General features: G+C 39.4%; 2 protein-coding genes across 2 annotated transcripts; one reads left to right on the top strand and one right to left on the bottom strand.

The window, feature by feature from the left end:
• Positions 1-2,061: 2,061 nt before the first annotated feature.
• Positions 2,062-5,336, bottom strand: LOC100122389 (UDP-glucuronic acid decarboxylase 1). Its single transcript, XM_008213281.4, has 6 exons — positions 4,821-5,336; positions 4,183-4,749; positions 3,987-4,100; positions 3,591-3,911; positions 3,170-3,503; positions 2,062-3,099 (listed from the first exon to the last, which is right to left on the bottom strand). The coding sequence occupies exons 1-5, from the start codon at positions 4,876-4,878 to the stop codon at positions 3,235-3,237; spliced, it is 1,329 nt and encodes a 442-aa protein (XP_008211503.1). The 5' UTR covers positions 4,879-5,336; the 3' UTR covers positions 2,062-3,099; positions 3,170-3,234.
• A 1,298-nt stretch (positions 5,337-6,634) lies between these two features.
• LOC100122373 (probable RNA helicase armi) lies at positions 6,635-11,899 on the top strand. The gene is made up of 7 exons (XM_001605931.6): positions 6,635-6,959; positions 7,129-8,461; positions 8,543-9,431; positions 9,505-10,133; positions 10,203-10,775; positions 10,848-11,093; positions 11,176-11,899. The coding sequence occupies exons 2-7, from the start codon at positions 7,445-7,447 to the stop codon at positions 11,509-11,511; spliced, it is 3,690 nt and encodes a 1,229-aa protein (XP_001605981.2). The 5' UTR covers positions 6,635-6,959; positions 7,129-7,444; the 3' UTR covers positions 11,512-11,899.
• The last annotated feature ends 52 nt before the right edge of the window (positions 11,900-11,951 follow it).

An 11,951-nucleotide genomic window follows, 5' to 3' on the forward strand; every position in this document is an offset into this window, starting at 1 on the left:
AATCTCTCCGACGCGAAACTCTGGCCCGCTTGACAAGGGAATAGAATATTCCAGTTTGTTTATAAATACAACTTTTCCGAGTTTCCCTACACTGTGTGTTTATACACAGAGTTTGCGCTTCTGCGTACTCGCTCTGCACTTCGGCTCGGCTCATACCTATTTAGTACCCGCTGACGGAGAACCGCGAACTTTACGATGTTGACACTTCATGTCGCGCCTCCAGGATTTTTACGAGGGCGCATTCAGCTCCGGGAGATTTTTTGAATTAATGGAAAACACGTCGTGGATCCGCATAAACGCGGAAATTAAAAATAAACACGGAACCCGGCCGCTCAGAGTCAATCAGCGCAATCTCGCCTTTCGGCTGTTTCTAAAATCATCCCGCAGCGCATTAACAAGCCGAGACTACTAAACCACTCTCACATTGTTTATGCAGATGCGGAGAAAGCCGTATTAGTACGTAGATAATCTACAATCATGAAGCGTAAGAGTAAGCTTGCGGGGGCATTCCTCTCGCGAGATAAAACCGTCCCCGCTGCAGCTGCTGCGTCGGTAGTCGAGAAAAATACGCATAAATTCATTCGAATTGCGAGAGGACGGACGCGCGCTTATGTAAATTGAACGCCTCGGAAATTTGAGGAAATTAAAACGTCCGCTCTCGCGGCTCCGAGTATACACGGACGCGCGCAAAATTACTATAAGGATCGCTAAGTATACGCAGGGGGCGATAAGAAAAGTGGGGTGTGCGCGATTGCGCGGCGAATAATGGAACGTTTTTCCGGCACTCTTTCTCTCATCGAAATCGAGAATCTGACAGCGCATCGCAGGTATTTTATTATCTCGTCGCTGTCTGCGTCTAGATAATGCTAAAAATAAACGCAACGACGAACGGAAAAAAATACCGGCTTTTTTCGCCCGCAACACAGAGAGAGAGAGAGAGAGAGAGAGAGAGTGACGCGTAGGTGTAAATACAATCCCCGCAAGCTCCCACGCGTCTCAAGTGCCTTTATACACACACACACACACACACGTGTGCGAACATAAAGCAGCGACAGCAGCAGCACTTAGTCGAGGGCTTGCGCGCATTTTCCCTCCGCAAGAGAGCGAGAGAGCCTCCTATATCGACGAAATAGAGAGTGAGAGAGAGAGAGAGAGAGAGACTGCAGCTATATACGTATAATACAAAGCGCGTGTGCTGTACGCCCCCTCGTTTTCGCGCCCCTTTTGTTTTGCCGGGACTATTTTGGATCTTGAAATTCCGTCTGTGGGGATCGCACGCAACTCTTTCTCGCAGCGAGAGATGACGATTACAAATATTATACCTACAAGGACGAGTCCTTGCGCGCGCGCGCGCGCGCGAGGAATGAAAGGCGTCGCAGATGCATATAATATGCTTTGGAGAATGCCAACTGTGTCAAGATGAGCTGCAGTAGAGGATCTTTCGTTGGGCGACGTTCCCGGCTCGAGACTCATTTTTTGCTCGAGGTGTGCACACGCGATGTAATTGAGCTGGTTACGTCGGAATTTCATTTCTGTTTCGATCGCGATCGAGCTTGCGATATTTCCGCGTATGACTTTGTACACGCTAGAAATTGAAGAACCCGTCTATAGGATCGGGTATATTCGCGCTAATTACCCTAACGTTTAACAAGATCAACGATCCGACTCGATCTCCCCCCCCCCCCCCCGCCGACCCGGCTCGCAAAGCGCAGTTGTCTCGCGGACCTCTTGACACAGTTCTGAACCGCGAGTCTAGGCCGCGACGGTCGGTGCGCACACTGCCACCGCCGAGGGGGACTCTACTCTCTCTCTCTCTCTCTCTCTCTCAAGCAATCTATGTAACTCCTTTCCTATCTTTCCTTCTGAATAGAAGACCGTCGCCGTCGTGGCTTCACTTTTACTTATAGCGCACGTGTGGCCGAGCTCAATCTTTTTCAAAGCCCGCGACAAGACGGCCAATATTGACTCGATCACACGGTCGGGATGTTACACATACACGATACATCGCCATAATTTTACACGCGATAAGGACGCGTCTGGCGAGAAGAGAAAACTCTCTGATTTCACAAAATCCTTTTTATTAAAACTCGACGAATAAATTATTTTTAAAAAAAAACACTTCGCAGCTCTTACAAAACGTCTTCTAAGAGTATACATATGTTTCTATACATCCATGTTCCCGCAGTCTTTTCTGCACAAAACGGCAAAAGTTAGAAGAAGAAAATAATAATAATGTCGCATTTACGTATCTCTTATCTGGTCGCTCGCTCGTTGAATAAGACACGCGTTATTTCATTCACGCATCGCACACGTGCGACTTCCTTGCGCGCAATCGCCGCCGGACAAGAGCCTTTGTTGTGCGCTTGCTGTGCGGATGCAGCGATTATCATGCACATTTCTCTCCTTTCGACCTGCACAGCGCCCACATCGCGCGAAAACGCGCGTATAACGCGCGCCTCCTGCTGCCATTTGCATGACAATCGTTAGACGCTGAACAGGAGAGCTGGACGCGTGACGGGCATCCCGATGTATACCACCGGCCTCATGCCTCTCTTCTATATTCCAGCAGCTTTTGTTCGTCCTTTATATTGTACATGAGTAGAGGCTTGCTTCTTTTCGCTATGGTTTATTTTGTATTTTTATACACTCCACCTGATCAAAGCTGCGAATCGAACCGGCGATACGTGCGGCCTTTTCCAAAAAATCTATTGAATATCAGCACGCATTCGGAGTTTTCGAAGCACGTGAGTTTATGTATGTACATTTTTTATACTTCTATATCTTACAAACTTACACAAGTCGGCGAATGGAGCTGTTCTTTTTCGTTCGGAGCATATTATAGTGGATGATTGTACAATATTTACAGAGGCTGTCTCGCGAACGATCTCGCCGTGGATTACGTCTACGATTACGTACAAAACTTGCGTATATCAAACGTGAGTTACTACATTTTTTTTTTCTATTTGTACTGGGGTAAGTCGCTGGAGAACGTCGAAAAGTTTAACGATTTGGTTGACTTTCTTTGAGTGATTTGAACATACCTTGTAAAATAACAACTCAGGGCATCAAAAGTACCCGTTAAACTGGCAAAACCGTAATCTGAAAATCAGAAATTGATACATGAAAATCAATGGATTCGTAAAATTGTCATGGAGTGTGAGTTATTTACCAAAACTTGTGAGTTCGGACGAGGGACATTGTTTGGCACATAATAATCGCAGAAAGTCATAATTACTATAACTGTTCTATTATGTCGTGATCATTTTTAAACGGCCTTTTGAGGGGATTATCCGCCAACGAGTACTTTGATCGCTGAAGCTCTTTTGTAAAGTAAGTAATGGTTTTCTTCAGTCCCTCGACTAGAGGAACCTTTGCCTCCCAATTCAGATATTTCTTGGCTCGCGAAATGTCCGGCTTTCGTCGTTGAGGATCGTCTTCGACCGCAGCAAGTGCGACTATTTTGCTCGTACCTCCCACCAAATCTTTAATTATTCGTGCAAATTCTGAAAGTAGAGTGAAAATAAAACTCCTGTACTCTTGCGGTAAGAATACTACTTGACACGTTCGATAAAAATGTTACGTCAATCTACCTTCTATTGTATGTTCTACTGGATTGCCAATGTTGATAGGCTGAGTGTAATTTGATGCCATTAAAGCGACCAATCCATCTACTAGATCCGACACGTACTGAAACGATCTGGTTTGCTTGCCATCGCCATAGATCGTTATTGAATTGTTTTGTAACGCTTGGAGTATGAAATTCGAAACCACTCTGCCGTCGTTCATATGCATCCGTGGTCCGTAAGTGTTGAAAATGCGAGCTACTCGAACCGCGACGTTTTCTTGTCGCTCATAGGCGTAGCTTAGCGTTTCTGCTACTCGTTTTCCTTCATCGTAACAAGCTCTTGGACCTAAAAATGAGAATAGTGTTTTTACAAAAATATCATCTTTCCTGCGAAACACTTCTTTAAAACAAAATTAATTACCTATTGGATTTACATGTCCCCAGTAAGTTTCTGACTGTGGGTGTTCATCAGGATCACCATAAACTTCAGAAGTGCTCGCTATCAAAACCTTGGCACCTACTCTTTTAGCAAGTCCTATAATAATTAAAAGTTAACGTAAAGTTAATCAAACCTTTTCAAATTTTTAATATTCCCATACCCATAAATTATAACTTACCCAACATGTTGATTGTACCTAGAGTATTAGTTTTTATAGTCTTTACAGGGTTTAACATATAATGAGGTGGACTAGCAGGACTGGCAAGATGATAAATCTCATCTACCTCTACGTACAATGGTCTGACAACATCATGATGAACTAATTCAAAGTTCTCATGGCCAATCCAATGCTCGACATTTCTCTTTCTACCTGTGAAAAAATTGTCAACGACAATGACCTCGTGGCCAGCCAACATGAGGCGATCTACCAGATGTGAGCCTACAAAACCAGCACCACCAGTTACTAATATACGTCTTCGATTCTTGTAATTGAGGAATTTGACTACAGGATAGTTTTTAGGTACTCGAACCTCCAGTTTGGATTCTATGTACTTCAACTTTTCCTCCAGTTCTCTTATCTTGTTCTTTGCCTCTTCTAAGTCATTGATTTCTGATGCATCAGCAATTTTTGCATCACCAGGCTTCTTGAGAATATTGGTAAGGCGATCACTTGACAACCTATCTCGGCTGCTGTGAAATTCGCCATTATTGTCCGTTTTTGCAATACTTTTGTAAATTCCTAGAACTAAAATAATTCACGATGCATTGATTATCCCTCTGCGATAACAAACAATCAGATTAGATAACAAATCTTACCTAAAACTATGCCAACAACTAAAAAAATGATTTGTTTCATCTTTCTCTGAATTATCATGACTTGAATATTGGCTGTCAATTGATCATTGAATTTCACAAATAGCTGTCAATCGTCGATAAAAGAAATTCAGAACCATTCGACCTCTGAGAACACGCTATTTTAAAACGTATTTTTTTCTCGATGACATAACCTCGGAACGCCGACATGTCTGGCAAAAAAAACTTATCATCCCACCATATCCTTGAGATTTCCAAACATTCGATGATTCTATTCGCCAAAATTTGCGAATACTTCGTTTAGATGTGTATGTGCCGAATTAGGTTAAAAATCATTGTGACAGGTTGCAGGTACTTGAATAAGTATCACGTAAGAATCAAACAAAACACGCAAACCCTTTTGGCAATACTCGAAATACGACTTAATATATGTTATATAAAAAATTGTGTAGTTATACAAATAGAAAGGTACAGCCGGTACTACACTAGTGCGCAGCAGCCGACAAATAAAAATAATACGAAAGCCATATATATATATATATATATATATATATATATATATATATATATATATATATACATGTATTGTCGGCCGCACTATACCCAATATACTGATTCGCGTGTCGAGCGCGCCAAACCAACTATATAGACTAGAGTAGACGTAAGCCGTAATCACGTGATCAGGTGATTGAGTATAAGCGCGTAATTCAAATTCTTATTAATAAAATCGAGTATATTTTATGTACATCTTATAAAATCATTTAGAGAAAGTACAAAAGCATTTCTGTATTCTTGTTCACTCAACCGTTGGAAAAATAGAACATAAATTTTAGAAGTAGTGGAAAGAAAGATGCCAATTGTGCGAGTATCGGCTCTATGATTCATAAAAACTGAGGACTGAGAGTTAGGGTAGTAATTCCGAATTTTCCACCACCATCACGTAGGCCCAGCAAACCGACGCTGATTCGAGCTCGTAGTTCTGTAAGTCCGCGCGGAGTCGCTCTGATTTGTCAAAACTACATCCCTCCATTCAAGGTCAGGCCCTCAACGCCAGCAGCATCACCGCCGCTCCGGAGGACAGTCAGAGTCGCGAGTCCGTAGTATCATCAGCTTAGCTTATAGAGTCAGATAATTAGTAGATTCTTGTATTTAGGTTCTTTGAGACAATATACATCCTTGAAACTGGTTTAACTACAAACACTGTTCTATTTTATTCCCCACCTTGAATGAACCCGCGATTAATATATTTTGTGTTCCCGACGACATCGCCTCTATAGGGTACAATAACCTACATACGCAACATTGACTTGGACTACGTAGTGATACAGCGTATTGCCAAAGTATTTGAAAATAAATATAAGAGTAATGCAAAATTTGGAGAAGGCGTGCTGAATTTTTAAAAATATAGCATCGCTATTGGTGAAGTTTTGTTGGAATATATAATGTCACATGCTACAATAAAAATGTCTCGACTTATACATCTAAGAACTGATTTCTGTAATCTGTGATTAGGAAGAAAGAGAGAAAGAAACTAAAAATTACGTATGCGTAGGTAAGCGTTATATACAGGCAAGAGGTTCAGTCTCGTATGAGCGTTCAACAAGAGCAGTCGTATATTAATCGCAGACGTGATTCCTTCATTATACGAGTTCAATAAATAGAAAGTTATTTAACGGTCTGTCTATACGACAGGCAGCGCGTACACGAAACGGGAGGCGAAATGTGGAGCTGTTTTTTAATCGGAAAATATAAGACCGTTCATATATATAATTATAATACCCATTTCCAATAAGTTTTTTTAAAAACACGCGCTTACAATAGAAATTTCTCTTGGCAATGATTTGTGCTCGTGAGTCGTGATCTCCGCACATGTGTAGTATCTACATATAGTGTGCGTGAAGCGTTGAGAGCATATCAGTGGTATTCCGATATTGGTGCTTTGTTCGAATGTATACAATACCGTATACCGGCAAGGAATCAAAATCGCTACATCAATAACAACTGAGAGATTTGTATATAAGTATATACTTATAATATTAGACACCTCTAGCATTCATTGTCCTTCTTCCGGCCCACGTGCTGCTGCAACAAGTAAAAATTTTTCCTAGAATTTCATTGTCTCGTCGGATAAACTCTTGGCAGGTATGTGTAAGGGATTGTTAATGCGCATTGAATATATTATTTTCTATTTTCATGCTATACAGGTTTTGGTTTTTTTCTTAAACTGTCGATTTGCGTACTTTTTAGCATGATATAGGTTAGCTTCTATTTTATTTTTATTACAATCTTCATTTTTTTTTTTCTATCACAGAATAGGATTTAATCGATTGTATATTTGGCAACAGAAACAATAAATTATAAACAAATGCAAGAATCGCAAAGTTCTAAATCATCTAGTACAGAAAAGTTTTTGAATCAAATTAAATCAGATATTTTGATAAAGAAAAATCAAAAACAAGAAAGCAAAGAACTTCATAAAAAAAGAGTACAATGTTTACGAAAGGAACTAGACTATTTAAAAGCAACTGAATGGATGTATCAGCCTATGAAACAGTGCAGACATTAAGCTATTGCTTTGAAATTTTCTTACGTACCATTAAATCTGATTTATAAAATCTCAAGGCAAAATGTTTTCTGTATTAAAGTACGTTTCCAATAAAATTTTTGGAGATACCATTAATAATAATGATGATAATAGAAATGAAGAACCGGAAGAAGAAAGTATTGAAAGTCTCTTAGCTCAAATTGAAGACATCAAACAAACATCTGAGCAAAATGAGACACCTCAGTTGAGTTTTAATAACAGTGAAGAAAAGGGGTGTTTCCACAAAACTGGAGTGGTAACTCTTGTAACAGATAATTATGTTCTCATTGAAAACGACTACATGTGTGAAATGAAATATGTAGTTCCACAAGATCTTAAAAAAGGTGATAAAGTATATTACATGGCATACAGGGCTAATGAAAATGGAGATTTAAAAATTCGAAAAATTGAATATAAATTTGATGCAGTTTGGGAACAAGATGAAATTGAACCTCTCAAATACTCCGAACCTATGCCAAACATTGAACTAGAACTAGACAAACCTGTGGAAAGTTTCGATATTGACCCACCTAAACCACATATAGAAAATCAGCCTGTAGCAAAAAGCTCAAGGATTAACAAGTACTGCGTGTTAACAGGTGGTAGCAGTGATAAAATCGTGAAAAAAAGAGATATCAATAAAAGGACTTATACTGACAAAGTTGTCAGGCGTAATGGTAGAGAGGTTTTTTTTGAGAACTATACTGATATTAGTGTTAATCTGGACAATATAAGCTCTGAATTCGTACCAATGATTGGAGATTGGGTAAAGATAGAATGCTTAGTTGAAGTCAACGAAGAAATTCCCAATTTTCAAGGAGAAATATTACAAGTGGAATCAATCTTACCTAACAGATCTTTCAATAAATTAGGAAAAATCACCCATTATGATAATCAAACAGAAGTTGGAAGGATTGAAGAGACCATAATATTTACCAAAGCCGTTTGCTCAGATGGCTATATACCTTGTGTAGGAGATAAAGTGGTAGCACAAAGTATTGAAAGTGATCAAGGGCTGCAGCAGAGATGGCGAGCTATGAAAGTAGTACCTCTAGAAGATGTATGTTTGCTTCTATTTATTTATATATTCATTACTTAAAGTACTATTTTGTTAATGTCTTGTGTGATTTTATTTTAACAGGTATCCAATAGATTTGAAACAGAGACTGTAAAATTCAAACCTCAATTACCAGATGATGAAAAAGAAGAATTGCTTAAGGATAAAGAAAACATTGAAATCACCAACAATTTAAGCTTGACTTTAAATGCCAAAGAGGAAGAAGAAATCGATATAGTAATAAAAAATAATGGAAATGTCAGGCAAACACTGTTCAAATGTGCATTCTTATCCAGAAGATCAAATTCTCAGTTGCAACTTGTTTCTCCCAAAGAGAATGAGCAGCAATTCGTAGTACCTGGCAGTGCACTGACTTACAAGTTTAAATGCAGAGCAAAAATTGTTGGAGTATCCGAAGAAATGGTTATTTTTAAATTTAGGAAATTTAAAATTGCTCGAATTGTTCAAATAACTGTCAACAGTATTAATCCCAAAAAAGACTCAAATGAGGGTTCTACAAACACCTACAATCGCCATTGCAATCAGTATTCCATAATCCCGCGAGTTTATGAAGAAGGAATGTACATTAGAGGGGTTAAGCCGTATAAAGTTGCTAAGTTCATTCCCGTTCGTCCTGTTACTTGGAAAATTCCCGACGTACTTTGGACCGTTATAAACAAGATAAAAGTAGAGCAAAAAACTCATTCTGAAGCTGTCTTTGCTCTAGTGGAGGCTGTACCTTGCTTGCACGAACCTTTAAGTATACGCAACTACAAGAAACGTTTTGATTACTTGTTGTATCTAGAGGAAATTGAACAAACCATCAATATGCAAAAGTTTGACATGAAAAGTGCCACACTGCACAGGAGCGGAGAATACTTGACGTTAAATGTACCGGGTCTTGCTGAAAATCGGCCGTCTCTTATTCTCGGAGATAGAGTTATTGTATCGTTTCTTTGGGATGCAACTGGTGGTATGTATAAGTGTAGAATACTTGAAAAATTTTGCAATATACAAATATCAACTAATTGTATTATTTTTATCAGGTGAAAAGAAGTATGAAGGCTACATTCACAAGATTCGAAGCTCCGACGTTTTTTTGCAATTCCACCAGAGTTTTCACGAAAGCTATCACGGAGAAGACTGCCAAATAAGCTTCAAGGGATCAACCACCGTCATCCAACGTTGTCATACAGCTATATCAACAGTAGTCAACAGACTTGGGCAAGATTTTCTGTTTCCTAAAAAAGTCAAGCAACAAGAACCGCAATATAATTTCGTTGAAGAAGAGGCTTCAGATTGCGACAACAAAAACGATGGCGATCAGTTGACAACCGATCCACCAATGTTGGATGATTTGACTTCACACGAAGAAAAAGTAAAAATTCTTGAAGCCCTGCTATCGCGTAGAAAATTGAAATGGTTTAACAAGAGACTAAACAAGTATCAGAAAGAAGCCGTAAAAAACGTTTTGAAAGGGTTGGCACGGCCATTGCCTTACGTTATTTTTGGACCACCTGGAACGGGAAAGACCATTACTGTGTGTGAAGCTATTTTGCAGATTTTATTCACAATGTCGGAATCTAGAATTCTCATTGCGACGCCTTCAAACAGTTCAGCTAATCTTATTGCAGAGAGACTGTTGGACAGTAATCTCTTGAAACCAGGTGATCTGGTATGTCAGACTGTTTAGTTGCGATTTATACCGACCACAATATTTTACAACTTGTAATCTATGTTTCAGATTCGGCTCGTGGCTCATCATTACCTGGAAAGCGAATCTATTCCAGAAAAGTTGATTCCCTACTGCGTAACAGCAGATATTGCAAGTGAGGGTAGCAGAGGAGATGTGAATCACATCGATCCACGTGGCTGCAAAACTAACGTGACGCTGAGCGTATTGTGTCAACATCGTATGATAATAGGAACTTGCTCAGCTTTGGGAATTCTTTACAACATGGGATGTAAGTCAGATCATTTTACGCACGTCATCGTCGACGAAGCCGGTCAAGCTTGCGAGCCAGAAATTATGATCCCGTTGAGCTTGGCGCATTCGGGTACTACACAGGTCATTCTGGCTGGTGATCCAAAACAACTGGGACCGGTCAATCAGAGTCGATTAGCTGGGTATTACGGATTGAATGACAGTTTCCTCGTAAGATTGCTTCAGCAGTTTCCTTATCAGCGAGATCCCGAAGGTTTTGAATTCGGTTATGACCCTCGGCTCGTTACCAAGTTGCTGATAAATTATCGTAGTTTGCCAGATTTGCTTGACTTGCCAAATAAACTTTTCTACGAGGCGGAATTGATACCTCAGGTATATTTTAATTTTTTATCACTGAATATAGTCCACAGATATGCCTTTATATCATCATTGATATTTCAATAGGTCGATCCAGAAAATAGCGATGAAGCCAAGTTGTTGGAAAGCTTGGCGGATATGTTGCCCAAAAGACTCGGAACTCCGCCAGCGATTATTTTCCACAACGTCGACGGTACAAATGTACAAGAACCAGACAGCCCCAGTTGGCACAATCCAGAAGAAGCAACGCAAATTTACATATATCTTCTGGAACTCTACAACCGTGGCTTAGAGCCGGACGATATTGGAATTATCACGCCATATTCCAAACAGGTAAAACTTCTACTATTGCAGCTTTGTTTGCGATCCCGATAAATAATTCATCTCAAATATTAATTTGCCCTATTTTTAACAGGTTTATAATGTAAGAAATCTTCTGGCGGCGTTCGAAATGGACATACCAAAAGTTGGTAGTGTTGAAGAATTTCAAGGACAAGAGAGAAAAGTAATTATTCTTTCAACCGTCAGAACCGCGCCAGATAAGGTCAGGGAAGATATAACGCATGCACTTGGGTTTGTCTCCGCCCGGGAGAGACTAAACGTAGCAATTACTAGAGCTCGATCTTTACTTATTATCATTGGCAATGCTAAACTTTTATACCAAGACGTTTACTGGCGAAGCGTTTTAGACCATTGTCTCAATAAGAATTCTTGCGTCAACCTAACTTTAGAAAAACAAAAGACCAAATAATTATTTTTTTTTTAGTTTAAGACATTTTTCAAGACAAAGAAACTTGTTTACTGTATAAGATTTATTAAAACGTTGTTTTATTAGAGCATTATAATGTATTAATCATGCGCACTACTGGCTATGTAAAAAGTGCATTTATAAAGATACTTTTCTATTTTTTTACGCTTCTAGCTACAAGAAGTAACTGTATTTACTGACGATGCAGGCTGCTTGTAAAAACTGAAAATCGTGGTTCCTATAAAGTCTGAGGTTTACTTGGATAATCTCATAGATCCTAAAATAAATATATTTTGACATATAGGTATACCAAAAAAGAAAAAGTGCGCTGGCGACTTTTTGACTGCGATATTTTGTATACGCTTAAATAAAAAAAAACACTTTATAAGAACAGCTGTCTTTTTCTATTTCAAAACCGAACTTAGCGTACGTTATACCGGTTG

This window comes from Nasonia vitripennis, chromosome 4 (assembly GCF_009193385.2).
Source record: "Nasonia vitripennis strain AsymCx chromosome 4, Nvit_psr_1.1, whole genome shotgun sequence".
Taxonomy (NCBI): domain Eukaryota; kingdom Metazoa; phylum Arthropoda; class Insecta; order Hymenoptera; family Pteromalidae; genus Nasonia; species Nasonia vitripennis.

Bases quoted from the DNA above. Each gene is read 5' to 3' on its own strand.
- LOC100122373 (XM_001605931.6), top strand. From the start codon at position 7,445: ATGTTTTCTGTATTAAAGTACGTTTCCAATAAAATTTTTGGAGATACC. The intron at 10,134-10,202 runs GTATGTCAGACT...TCTATGTTTCAG, and splicing joins TCTTGAAACCAGGTGATCTG to ATTCGGCTCGTGGCTCATCA. The intron at 10,776-10,847 runs GTATATTTTAAT...ATATTTCAATAG, and splicing joins AGGCGGAATTGATACCTCAG to GTCGATCCAGAAAATAGCGA.
- LOC100122389 (XM_008213281.4), bottom strand. From the start codon at position 4,878: ATGATAATTCAGAGAAAGATGAAACAAATCATTTTTTTAGTTGTTGGC. The intron at 4,750-4,820 runs GTAAGATTTGTT...GAATTATTTTAG, and splicing joins AGTTGTTGGCATAGTTTTAG to TTCTAGGAATTTACAAAAGT. The intron at 3,912-3,986 runs GTAATTAATTTT...TCTCATTTTTAG, and splicing joins GGGACATGTAAATCCAATAG to GTCCAAGAGCTTGTTACGAT.